The sequence below is a fragment of the Colius striatus genome, chromosome 5, assembly GCF_028858725.1.
Source record: "Colius striatus isolate bColStr4 chromosome 5, bColStr4.1.hap1, whole genome shotgun sequence".
NCBI classification, from domain to species: Eukaryota; Metazoa; Chordata; class Aves; order Coliiformes; family Coliidae; genus Colius; species Colius striatus.
In genome coordinates, this window is record NC_084763.1 from 58,195,542 (window position 1) to 58,209,208 (window position 13,667).

The 13,667-nt window shown below is 61.5% G+C and overlaps 1 protein-coding gene across 2 annotated transcripts in view; it reads right to left on the reverse strand.

The window, feature by feature from the left end:
- SCAP (SREBF chaperone) overlaps positions 1 to 13,667 on the reverse strand; it is a 58,664-nt gene continuing 44,997 nt past the window's right edge. Inside the window, exons 15-23 of one of the 2 annotated variants that reach the window (XM_061997458.1) lie at positions 12,867 to 13,068; positions 11,489 to 11,604; positions 10,842 to 11,409; positions 8,444 to 8,529; positions 7,403 to 7,485; positions 3,234 to 3,400; positions 2,442 to 2,522; positions 1,699 to 1,905; positions 1 to 965 (exon numbers count right to left, since the gene is read on the reverse strand). In XM_061997458.1, coding sequence (XP_061853442.1) covers positions 720 to 965; positions 1,699 to 1,905; positions 2,442 to 2,522; positions 3,234 to 3,400; positions 7,403 to 7,485; positions 8,444 to 8,529; positions 10,842 to 11,409; positions 11,489 to 11,604; positions 12,867 to 13,068 — 1,756 coding nt within the window. In that variant the 3' untranslated portion in view covers positions 1 to 719. Of the gene's footprint in view, positions 966 to 1,698; positions 1,906 to 1,926; positions 2,046 to 2,441; positions 2,523 to 3,233; positions 3,401 to 7,402; positions 7,486 to 8,443; positions 8,530 to 10,841; positions 11,410 to 11,488; positions 11,605 to 12,866; positions 13,069 to 13,667 lie in introns of those variants that run through there. The other variant, XM_061997459.1, reaches the window with a different exon arrangement.

Below are 13,667 nucleotides of genomic sequence, written 5' to 3' on the forward strand. Positions count from 1 at the left end.
TGGGGTTAGTTCCTTTAATGGCAGCGTCCTCGTTGCGTTACAAAACACGGGCTACAAAACGCGGCCCCGAGCAGCGGGACCAAGGCTGCGGCGGATGGGGCGGGAGGGACCCCCAGTAGCCCCCTCCCCGGCCTCTACAATCACCAGAGTCTGTGTGGACGAGGGGGGAGCACAGGGGAGGGGGCTCGGGCCCTGCACACCGAGGGGGAGGACGGGGGACACCCCACAGCAGGCGCTTTGGTCCCATCGCTGCCACCCACAACCCCCTCCCTGCCCCTCGAGGGGTTTCCTCCCGGCACCCAACCTGAGAGAGGCCTCCTGGGTCCCGTGGCAGGAGGAGGAGGAAGGTGCTATTGCTGCAAAGTGGGCGCAGGAGCCAGGCTGTGCTGGGGCTGTGCTGGGGCTGCCGCAATAAATAAATATGTACAGCGTATAAATAAATAGGGGAGGGGGCAGCAGGGCCCGGGGGCTCTGCCCGAGCTCTAAGGCACGTGGGGGCCGAGCTGCGGGGCTGGGGCTGCCCCGGGCTGCTCCCGCTCCTGCCCCGCGTCCCCCTGCAGCCGCCCCCCAGCACCTCGCTGCGGGGACAGGAGCGGAGGGGGCTCGGCCCCGCTGACAAGAGTCCGGCTCGTGGCATGAACCAAGAGCTGGAGCCGGTGCCCCCGGCCCCGTCCCCCCCTCCCTGCCCGTGTCCCCGCACCCCGAGCTCCAGCCCCGGCTCAGTCCAGCTTCTCGAGCACCGAGGGCACGTAGACCAGGCTGAGCTCGCTGCCGAAGTTGCAGACGATGGCGGCGTTCTCCAGCACCAGGATCTGCCGCGCGGGCTGCGCCTCGTTGCTCTTGCCCAGGTACACGGTCTGCAGCAGGTCGCCGTAGCCGATGTCCCAGAAGGAGACGCAGCCCTGGCCGCCCGTCACCAGCAGGTTGTCAGAGATGACGCCCAGGCTGGAGCCGCAGCCCATCTCCTGCGGGGGAGGAGCGAGCTCAGCAGCCAGCCCCCGGCAGCCGGAGCCCTTTGGCCACAGCCCCTCGGCCGGCCCGGCCCGCAGAGCCTGGCCCAGCCAGAGCCGGGCTTCACAGAGCTCCTGAACGCTCCCTTTGTAAAGGGGGATGTTTGCCAAAGCACGTGGGGTGCCCACAGGGATCTGCGAGGCCAGGGAGCTGCTCTGCGGGGCCTGGGGGGGTCCAGAAAGGCAGCAGAACACCCACCCACCAGCCCCTGCAACAGGACAGGGAGCTCTGGAGCCAGCACAGAGCTGCTGCCAGGGCTGGAGCCCCTCTGCTGTGAGCACAGGCTGAGAGAGTTGGGGCTGCTCAGCCTGGAGAAGGCTCCAGGAGCCCTTGGAGCAGCCTCCAGTCCCTCGAGGGGCCCCCAAGAGACATGGGCAGGGACTTTGGGCAAGGGCCTGGAGTGCCAGGACAAGGGCTGCTGGCTGCTGAGACTGAGCTGAGATGGGAGGCAGAAGCTGTTCCCTGGGAGGGTGCTGAGGCCCTGGCACAAGCTGCCCAGAGAGGCTGTGGCTGCCCCAGTCCTGGCAGTGTCCCAGGGCAGCTTGGAAGGGGCTGGGAGCAGCCTGGGCTGGTGGAAGCTGTCCCATGGCAGGGGGTGGAACAGGATGAGCTGTGGGGTCCCTTTCAGCCCAAACCAGTCTGGGATTCTGGGATTAACCTTCCCCTGGCCATTCCCCAGCTCCTGACCTGCTGGATGGAGTAGAGCTTGATCCCTGAGCTGCGGTCCCAGATGCTGATCACGTCGTCCAAGCCGCTGCTGATGACGCAGGACGTGGTGCAGGTGAGCGACGTGACGTCCCCGCGGTGGGCGTACATGTGGCTGACCTTGCTGCCCGTCAGCACGTCCCACAGGCAGATGGCACCGTCCTGGCCTCCGCTGGCCAGCACCATGGTCTGCGAGGGAGGCGGGAGCAGCTCAGAGCTCAGCCAGCGCAGAGGGCTGAGGCAACGGCCTGTGTGTGTGTCTCAGTGACAAGTGGTGGTCAGTGATGACCCAGCCGTGATGTAGATGGTACAAAGAGGTGGGCAATGACCTGGGTTTGGCAGGGATGGGGTTAACTTTCCCCAGAGCATGAGGGGCTTGGGGAAGCAGGGGAACCTGCCCTAGCAGGGGCTGGCACTGGATGGTGCCCAGAGCACCCTGCCAGCCCCCATGTTCTGGGGTTCTATAAGGCCGGGTGTTGTCTGTGTTCCTGTGCCGTGCTTAAGGCTGTTCTCCTCTTGTCCCGTCCAACTCTCCTTATCTCATCCCCCCCAGCTTCCCCTTGTCCCTCCTGATTCTCCTCCCCATCACACCCAGGCTGTGCCTGGCTCTGGTCAGTGGGGTTTAGCAGCCCTCCCCCTCAGATTCCTGAGCCAGGAGAGGGTCCCAGCTGAGTCCCCCCACCTCAGCAGCCACACACGGGGGCTGGTTGCCAGCGGGGCCGTACCTGGTCCATGTAGACAGCCGTGATGGCTCCCGAGTGGCCCTGCAGTGTGAACAGGCAGCACGAGTCTTCCAGCCGGAACACCTGCAGGGGGAGGCAGCTCTGAGTGTCCTGCTACAGCCCTGACTGTCCTGGGGCAGCCCTGACTGTCCTGGTACAGCCCTGACTGTCCTGGGGCAGCTCTGAGTGTCCTGGGGCAGCTCTGAGTGTCCAGATACAGCCCTGAGTGTCCTGGGGCAGCTCTGAGTGTCCCAGGGCAGAGCTGTCAGCAGAGTGATGCCACCTGAGCCTCACAGAACACAGCACAGGAGGAAAGGGGCTCAAGCTGCCCCAGGGGAGGTTGAGATTGGAGCTGGGGAACAATTCCTTCCCCAAGGGCTGTCCAGCCCTGTCCCAGCTGCCCAGGGCCGTGGGGGAGTGCCCAGCCCTGGAGGGATCCCAAAGCCTGGAGCTGTGGGGCTGAGCCCATGGGTCAGTGGTGGCTGTGGCAGTGCTGGGGAATGGTGGCATCAAGGAGCTTCAAGGGCTTTTCCAACCTCATCGATGGGGTGGCTAAGCCAGGAGCCCCTGAACCCCCACCCCAGTCCCCAGGTGAGCAGATCCCACGCTGTCTCTGAGCAGGAGCTCACCCAGGCCTGTCCCTGTAACTGCAGCAAGGAGCCCCGTCCCAGCAGGACAACACAGCACGGGGACCTTCATGCACCCCCAGCCCGCCCTTTGTGCCCATCCCCACGCTGGCTTTGCCCCAGCCCGTGCCCAGGAGCAGCTCCCAGGGGGGAGCAGACGAAGCCTCACCCTCAGCGTATGGTCCTGGCTGCCGGTGACCAGGCGCCCGGCCGCAGCCTTCAGCGCCGTGATGGGCTTGTGGTGGGCACAGGCCACGGTGTGTGTGAGCTGGCAGGAGATGAGGCCACTGCTGCTGAACACGGGCGAGGACGGGACGCTGCTCCTGCTGGGGGCTCCTGCAGGGACACACCACGGCAACAGTCTGGCTGCAGCACACACACACACACACACACAGCTACAGCCTGGCTAAAGTACGTACACACACACACACACAGAGCTACAGCCTAAATAAGCACACTCACACACACACAGCTACAGCCTGGCTGCAGCACACATACACACACACACACACGCACAGCTATAGCCTGGCTGCAGCATACACACACACACACACACACACAGCTACAGCCTGGCTGCAGCATACACACACACACACAGAGCTACAGCCTAAATAAGCACACTCACACACACACAGCTACAGCCTGGCTGCAGCACACATACACACACACACACACGCACAGCTATAGCCTGGCTGCAGCATACACACACACACACACACACACACAGCTACAGCCTGGCTGCAGCATACACACACACACACACACACACACAGCTACAGCCTGGCTGCAGCATACACACACACACACAGAGCTACAGCCTAAATAAGCACACTCACACACACACAGCTACAGCCTGGCTGCAGCATACACACACACACACACAGCTACAGCCTAAATAAGCACACTCACACACACACAGCTACAGCCTGGCTGCAGTGCACATACACACACACACACACGCACAGCTACAGCCTGGCTGCAGCACACATACACACACACACACACGCACAGCTATAGCCTGGCTGCAGCATACACACACACACACACACACACACAGCTACAGCCTGGCTGCAGCATACACACACACACACACACACACAGCTACAGCCTGGCTGCAGCATACACACACACACACAGAGCTACAGCCTAAATAAGCACACTCACACACACACAGCTACAGCCTGGCTGCAGCATACACACACACACACACACACACACAGCTACAGCCTGGCTGCAGCATACACACACACACACAGAGCTACAGCCTAAATAAGCACACTCACACACACACAGCTACAGCCTGGCTGCAGCATACACACACACACACAGAGCTACAGCCTAAATAAGCACACTCACACACACACAGCTACAGCCTGGCTGCAGTGCACATACACACACACACACACACACAGAGCTACAGCCTGGCTGCAGCACACATACACACACACACACACGCACAGCTATAGCCTGGCTGCAGCATACACACACACACACACACACACACAGCTACAGCCTGGCTGCAGCATACACACACACACACAGAGCTACAGCCTAAATAAGCACACTCACACACACACAGCTACAGCCTGGCTGCAGCATACACACACACACACACACACACACAGCTACAGCCTGGCTGCAGCATACACACACACACACAGAGCTACAGCCTAAATAAGCACACTCACACACACACAGCTACAGCCTGGCTGCAGCATACACACACACACACACAGCTACAGCCTAAATAAGCACACTCACACACACACAGCTACAGCCTGGCTGCAGTGCACATACACACACACACACACGCACAGCTATAGCCTGGCTGCAGCATACACACACACACACACACACACAGCTACAGCCTGGCTGCAGCATACACACACACACACAGAGCTACAGCCTAAATAAGCACACTCACACACACACAGCTATAGCCTGGCTGCAGCACACATACACACACACACACACGCACAGCTATAGCCTGGCTGCAGCATACACACACACACACACACACACAGCTACAGCCTGGCTGCAGCATACACACACACACACAGAGCTACAGCCTAAATAAGCACACTCACACACACACAGCTACAGCCTGGCTGCAGTGCACATACACACACACACACACACACAGAGCTACAGCCTGGCTGCAGCACACATACACACACACACACACGCACAGCTATAGCCTGGCTGCAGCATACACACACACACACACACACACACAGCTACAGCCTGGCTGCAGCATACACACACACACACAGAGCTACAGCCTAAATAAGCACACTCACACACACACAGCTACAGCCTGGCTGCAGCATACACACACACACACACAGCTACAGCCTAAATAAGCACACTCACACACACACAGCTACAGCCTGGCTGCAGTGCACATACACACACACACACACGCACAGCTACAGCCTGGCTGCAGCACACATACACACACACACACACGCACAGCTATAGCCTGGCTGCAGCATACACACACACACACACACACACACAGAGCTACAGCCTGGCTGCAGCACACATACACACACACACACACGCACAGCTATAGCCTGGCTGCAGCATACACACACACACACAGAGCTACAGCCTAAATAAGCACACTCACACACACACAGCTACAGCCTGGCTGCAGTGCACATACACACACACACACACACACAGAGCTACAGCCTGGCTGCAGCACACATACACACACACACACACGCACAGCTATAGCCTGGCTGCAGCATACACACACACACACACACACACACAGCTACAGCCTGGCTGCAGCATACACACACACACACAGAGCTACAGCCTAAATAAGCACACTCACACACACACAGCTACAGCCTGGCTGCAGCATACACACACACACACACAGCTACAGCCTAAATAAGCACACTCACACACACACAGCTACAGCCTGGCTGCAGTGCACATACACACACACACACACGCACAGCTACAGCCTGGCTGCAGCACACATACACACACACACACACGCACAGCTATAGCCTGGCTGCAGCATACACACACACACACACACACACAGCTACAGCCTGGCTGCAGCATACACACACACACACAGAGCTACAGCCTAAATAAGCACACTCACACACACACAGCTACAGCCTGGCTGCAGTGCACATACACACACACACACACACACAGAGCTACAGCCTGGCTGCAGCACACATACACACACACACACACGCACAGCTATAGCCTGGCTGCAGCATACACACACACACACACACACACAGCTACAGCCTGGCTGCAGTGCACATACACACACACACACACACACAGAGCTACAGCCTGGCTGCAGCACACATACACACACACACACACGCACAGCTATAGCCTGGCTGCAGCATACACACACACACACAGAGCTACAGCCTAAATAAGCACACTCACACACACACAGCTACAGCCTGGCTGCAGTGCACATACACACACACACACACACACACAGAGCTACAGCCTGGCTGCAGCACACATACACACACACACACACGCACAGCTATAGCCTGGCTGCAGCACACATACACACACACACACACACACAGAGCTACAGCCTGGCTGCAGCACACATACACACACACACACACGCACAGCTATAGCCTGGCTGCAGCATACACACACACACACACACACACAGCTACAGCCTGGCTGCAGCACACACACACACGAGCTACAGCCTGTCTGCAGCACACACACACACACACACACACACGAGCTACAGCCTGTCTGCAGCACACACACACACAAGCTACACCCTATCTGCAGCACAGACACACACACACACACACACACAGAGCTAGAGCAGCCTGGCTGGACACTGGGCACTGGCTGAAGCTCCAGCTGCTCAGTGCTCACAACCTGAGGGAGGGTCTCCCTCAGCTCCTCCTGCAGACCACTGGCCTCTGTGCAGTGAGTGAGTCTCTGCAAGACCAAGGGCTCTGAGGCCCCAGATGCTGCACACGGTGTCTGCACTCTGAGGGGAAGCTGTGGCACCACACTGCAAACACTGACCACTGTGCACTGGTTCAGTGTGCTGTGGCTGTGCCCCAAGCTGCACTGTGGGTATGTGGTGTGAGAACAGACACTGCAGAAGTGAGAAGTGGGTGAGGCCAGAGGCAGGGGCAGAGCTGACCCTCAGCCCATGTGGAACTCCCAAAGTGCCCTTCAGCCTTGCCAGAGCAGTGGGTTTGGAGTCCTGCAGCTCGGGGTGCTCTGGAGAGCTGCATTCTCGTGGCAGCTCAGGAAGGAAGGCGTGAGGAGGAGGCCAGGGAAGAGGAGAGGGCTCAGCTGCTCACTTACCTCGGAACTGCAGGTGGCTCAGGGACGTGTGTGTCTCTAGAGAAAAGAAATCCAAGGAGCCGTTCAAGCGGGCAGCGACGATCCTGAGGGAGAAACGGGCACGTGAGGAGACACAGGCCCTGCCCTGAGAGCAGCACGAGGGGCCCCCAGAGCTGCCACCAAGGTCCCACGTGCCCTGCACTGTGCCCCCAGTGAGGGACCCCTCCTGAGCACAGGGACATTGTGTTTAGGTCAGGCTGCAGAACAAGAAGCAGCCTGTTGAATAACAGCACACAGAGATCAGTGACTGCAGCTGGAGCATTGTGTCCAGCTCTGGGCCCCTCAGTTGCAGAAGGACAGGGAGAGAGTTCAGTGCAGGGCCAGCAAGGTGATGGAGTGGAGCATCTGCCTTGTGCTGAAAGGCTGAGGGAGCTGGGGCTCTGCAGCTTGGAGAAGCCTGAGGGCTGAGCTCAGTCATGTTACAAACCCATCAAGGGTGGGTGTGAGGAGGCTGGAGCCAGGCTGTGCTCAGGGATGGCCAGTGACAGGACAAGAGGCAACAGGGACAAGCTGGAACAGAAGAGGTTCCAAAGCAACACAAGGAAAAGCTTCTTCCCTGTTGAGGTGAGGGAGCCCTGGCAGGGGCTGCCCAGATGGGCTGTGGAGGCTCCTTCTCTGAGCCATCCCAACCCAGCTGGATGAGTCCCTGTGTGCCCTGCTCTAGGTGCTGCTGCTCTGGCAGGGGGGTTGCACTGGGTGAGCTTTGCAGGTCCCTCCCAGCCCTTGAGAGTCTGTGATTCTGTGCAGCTCCATCTCCAGCCCCGAGTCCCTCTGGACAGGCAGCAGCTGGCCAGACTGAGTGTACCAAGAAGTGGCTGCTGGAAGGGTCCTGGTCTCAGGACAACTCACCCCACCATGTGAGAGGCAGCACAAGCAGGGGACATTGCCCAGCTGAGCCTCTGCCACCTGCAGCTGTTTGACCTCAGGGGCAGGAGGAGGCTCCTGCCTTACACCACATCTTGCCCTGCCCTCGCAGGAGCCCAAAGGCACTCGGTCAGTTACCTGTTGCTGAGGAAGACGAGCGCCGTGATGCCAGACTGCCCTTCGTCATTGCTGCTGCGCAGGGTGCCCTCGATGGCATCCCACACCTGCAAGGAGAGGAGGAGTCACTGTCAGCACTCTGAGCAGAGCACACAGTTGCTCCCTTGCTCCCCTCTGCTCCACACCCGCCCTGTTCCGAGCAGGAACGCTCTGGGTTTTGAAGCAACGCTCTGATGTGGATTGGAGACAGAACTCAGCAGCAAAACTCAGGCAGCGGCCCAGAAGCAAAGGAAGGCCAGGGAGTGGGCTGCCTGTGCTGGTGTTGGGAGGAACGAGAAGCCACTCGAGGTCAGAAACCATCAACAATGGCATTTCAAAAGGTGCTTTTTAAAACCCAAACCCTGCAGAGCTTTTGGAGATTGACATTCTCCTTCAAAAATGGAAGTGAAAATGAAACCAATTCTGGGAGTTGCTCATTGGCCATTTGCCATTTAACACTTGCTTCAAAACTTGTATCATTCCTCTAGAAATCCCAGTGGTTTTGCCTCATTTCATGACTTAATGCCATGGCAATCTTTAAGCTCCTTCAGTCTTTAAAGAGCATGTGGCAGCTCAGACCTGAGCCCTGCTCCTCACCTCCAGCAGCTCAGTCCTGGGCTCTGCTCCTCACCCCCAGCAGCTCAGCCCCCAGCCCCCTCCTCACCCCCAGCAGCTCAGCCCTGAGCCCTGCTCCTCACCCCCAGCAGCTCAGCCCTGGGCTCTGCTCCTCACCTCCAGCAGCTCAGCCCTGGGCTCTGCTCCTCACCTCCAGCAGCTCAGCCCTGAGCCCTGCTCCTCACCCCCAGCAGCTCAGCCCCGGGCTCTGCTCCTCACCCCCAGCAGCTCAGCCCTGGGCTCTGCTCCTCACCCCCAGCAGCTCAGCCCTGGGCTCTGCTCCTCACCCCCAGCAGCTCAGCCCTGGGCTCTGCTCCTCACCCCCAGCAGCTCAGCCCTGGGCTCTGCTCCTCACCCCCAGCAGCTCAGCCCTGGGCTCTGCTCCTCACCTCCAGCAGCTCAGCCCTGGGCTCTGCTCCTCACCCCCAGCAGCTCAGCCCCCAGCCCCCTCCTCACCCCCAGCAGCTCAGCCCCCAGCCCCCTCCTCACCTCCAGCAGCTCAGCCCCCAGCCCCCTCCTCACCTCCAGCAGCTCAGCCCTGGGCTCTGCTCCTCACCTCCAGCAGCTCAGCCCTGAGCCCTGCTCCTCACCCCCAGCAGCTCAGCCCTGGGCTCTGCTCCTCATCCCCAGCAGCTCAGCCCTGAGCCCTGCTCCTCACCCCCAGCAGCTCAGCCCTGGGCTCTGCTCCTCACCCCCAGCAGCTCAGCCCTGGGCTCTGCTCCTCACCTCCAGCAGCTCAGCCCTGGGCTCTGCTCCTCACCTCCAGCAGCTCAGCCCCCAGCCCCCTCCTCACCCCCAGCAGCTCAGCCCTGAGCCCTGCTCCTCACCCCTAGCAGCTCAGCCCTGGGCTCTGCTCCTCACCTCCAGCAGCTCAGCCCCCAGCCCCCTCCTCACCCCCAGCAGCTCAGCCCTGAGCCCTGCTCCTCACCCCTAGCAGCTCAGCCCTGGGCTCTGCTCCTCACCCCCAGCAGCTCAGCCCCCAGCCCCCTCCTCACCCCCAGCAGCTCAGCCCCCAGCCCCCTCCTCACCTCCAGCAGCTCAGCCCCCAGCCCCCTCCTCACCTCCAGCAGCTCAGCCCTGGGCTCTGCTCCTCACCCCCAGCAGCTCAGCCCTGAGCCCGGCTCCTCACCCCCAGCAGCTCAGCCCTGGGCTCTGCTCCTCACCTCCAGCAGCTCAGCCCTGAGCCCTGCTCCTCACCCCCAGCAGCTCAGCCCTGGGCTCTGCTCCTCACCTCCAGCAGCTCAGCCCTGAGCCCTGCTCCTCACCCCCAGCAGCTCAGCCCTGGGCTCTGCTCCTCATCCCCAGCAGCTCAGCCCTGAGCCCTGCTCCTCACCCCCAGCAGCTCAGCCCTGGGCTCTGCTCCTCACCCCCAGCAGCTCAGCCCTGGGCTCTGCTCCTCACCCCCAGCAGCTCAGCCCTGGGCTCTGCTCCTCACCTCCAGCAGCTCAGCCCTGGGCTCTGCTCCTCACCTCCAGCAGCTCAGCCCCCAGCCCCCTCCTCACCCCCAGCAGCTCAGCCCTGAGCCCTGCTCCTCACCCCTAGCAGCTCAGCCCTGGGCTCTGCTCCTCACCCCCAGCAGCTCAGCCCCCAGCCCCCTCCTCACCTCCAGCAGCTCAGCCCCCAGCCCCCTCCTCACCCCCAGCAGCTCAGCCCCAGCCCCCTCCTCACCTCCAGCAGCTCAGCCCCCAGCCCCCTCCTCACCCCCAGCAGCTCAGCCCCAGCCCCCTCCTCACCCCCAGCAGCTCAGCCCCAGCCCCCTCCTCACCTCCAGCCTGCCATTGCTCCGCCCAGCCACGATGAGGTTCCCCTGCAGGTCCAGGCTCCAGACCGAGCTCTCCATGTCTCCTCCCCAGGCGGGACCGGGGGAGGATTTGTCCAGGGCGGGCGCGGGCTCGTCGCCGAGGCTCCTCCGGCGGCCGCCGTCCTCGGCCGTGGCGCGGGAGCTGCTGCCGAAGGGGGCCGCGTGCGGGGCCGTGCTGCCGCCGTAGCCGAGGCCGCCGTGGGAGCCGCCGTGGGAGCCGCCGTGGGAGCCGCCGTGCTCCTCGTACACCTTCCCCACCAGGCTGCTGAAGTCGTAGCCGGCGTCCTTGTGGCGGCCGCCCACGGCGCGCAGCCGCGGCTCCGGCTCGGCCACCTTCACCCGCTCCGAGAAGTTGGTGTCGATGAGGGCCGTGAGGTCGGGCTGGTCGCAGAACAGCGGCGGCTGGGGAGGGCTCAGCAGCCTCTGGAGCTGGGCAGCGCTCTCCAAGGCGTCCTCGGGCCCGGCCCTGCCGTCCGGGCTCTGCTCCCAGCCCTCCTGGTAATCGAAGATGCCGCCGCTGTCTCTCCGCAACCTGCGGGGCGGGAAGGGAGGGTCGCGGCACGTGCGCCACGCACCGGGAGCTGCCGCGGCGCGGCCGGGCCGCCACGCACCTGGGCTTGGGGATGACCGTGAGGCAGTCGCCGGTCTGCGCGTCCCACACGCGGATCTGCCCCACCAGGCAGCAGCTCACCAGCAGCATCCCGTCGCTGGCCAGGCACTCGATGTCCTGCGGAGCAACGGGCACAGCTCAGCGTGGCGCTGCTCGGGCACGGCTGGTGGGGCTGGCTGCAACTCACAGGGTCCCTGCATGGTGGGGCTGGAAGGGCCCTGCAGAGCTGCTGCAGCCCCAGCCCCTGCTCCAGCAGCTTCCCCTGGCTCAGGGGGCACAGGAACGTGTCCAGCTGGGGGTGGGAACCTCCCGAGCAGGAGCCTCCACACCCTCCCTGGGCTCCCTCACCTCAGCACCAAAGGAGCTTCTCCTCCTGTGCCAGGGGCACCGCCTGTGTGCCACCTTGTTATCCCTTATCCTGTCACACAGACACTACTGGATACTACTACCCCACCCTCCCGACACCAACCCTTTAGCCAGACTCCATGTGTCTCCCCTTTCCCTCACAAAGCAAGGCCCAAAGAGATGGGAAGGTTTCCATCCACCTCTGTGCAGCTCCTCTGGCAGACCTGGCTCAGCGTTTCGCTTCTCACTGGTTGCCTGAGCACTTTGTGTTTCTCAGGATGAGGAGAAGCATCTTTCCCCTTGAGAAACAGGAGCGAGCCAAGCGGCAGCACGCTGCCCAAGCCAAGCCACGGCTGCTTTTGGCACTGGAAACAGCATTTAACAGCTCAAACCTACGCACTGAGTCCTGGGCAGGAGGAAAAAAGGGATCCAGGAGGCAGTAAAAGCCAGGAGTCCAGAGCTGCCTCAGCAAAGCAAGCTGGAGCAGCCACCGTGAAAGCTGGTGCTGGGATTTAACATGACTGTAACTAATGGTGCAAAATCAGGGTGGACTGGGATTTGCTAAAGCTGAACAACTAATGAATGCTGAGGCCTGAGACCATACACTGGAAGGTGACAAAGTGCTGGGTGTTAAACAACCTAAATCTGGGAGAGGGGGAGGAAACTGTCCTGTCTGAAGGTGACAAAGGGCTGGTGACACCGAGGACACCCCGGGGCAGGAGGAAAGGAGGGTCTGCATCTGTGCAAAACTGCAACTCCAGGATGGGAGTGAAACAGCTTCTGAGGTTAAGAACAGAAAGCAGCTGGAGACAGAGGAAGGCCCCAGCCCCAAACGTTGCACTGGGAACTGTAAGGGCATAACCACACAGGGATTGCTCTGTGCCAGATCCTGAGTCCAAACTGTCCTCTAGAGCCAGGGGCTGAGCCTGGCTCCAGCTGCTGTGTCCCTCCCGAGGGCTGTCAGTGAAAGCAGGCAGAGGCTGCGTGGCATGGGGAAAACGCCCTCCCTGTGAGCACTGCAGCACCTGACCTACCATGAGGTGACCCCTGAGAACCAGGGGCACGATCTCGGTCTCGGGAGGGGAGTAGCCGTAGTCGTCACAGGGCAGGTCCCCGCGCTTCCTCCTGCTGTGAGACAGCCCGTGCTGCCCGTAGTTCCTGGGGCAGAACACCCTGTACAGGCAGAAGAGCAGCAGCACCAGCAGAATGCCAGAGGCCAGGCCCAGAGCAGCCACCCTGGTGGGAGACAGAGACAACAAGGCGTTGAGGTGAAGAGTTCCTTGTGCAGCGCGACACCTTCAGCTGAGAAACCTTCCCAATGGGCTGGACAGGGATTTCCTCCTCATACACACCTTCCATCCCTCAGCACCCTGGGAGCCCTCCCTGGCCTCTCTGCAGCAGTTCCCTGTCTCTGCAGCTGGGGAGCCCAGCACTGGGCACAGGGCTCAGCAGGGCAGAGCAGAGGGGCAGCACAACCTCCCTGGCCCTGCTGCCCACACTCTGCTGGATGCCCCCAGGCTGCCATTGGCTTCTTGCCCACCAGCCCACACTGCTGCTCGTGGTTCTCTGCTGCCCACCAGCACTGCCAGGTCCCTCTCCTGGAGCTGCTCTGCAGCAGGTGCCCCCCAGCCTGTGCTGGGGCAGGGGCTTGTTCCTGCCCAGCTGCAGGACTCTGCCCTTGCCCTGGGTGACCCTCAGCAGGTTCCTCTGTGCCCAGCTCTCGCTGACTGGCAGCTCAGCCTCTGGTGCACCAGTCAGTTTGGTGCCATCAGGGAACTTGCTGAGGGTCCCTCTGTTCTTGAGAGGGTTTTGTTCTTTGCACTGAACCTTCACAA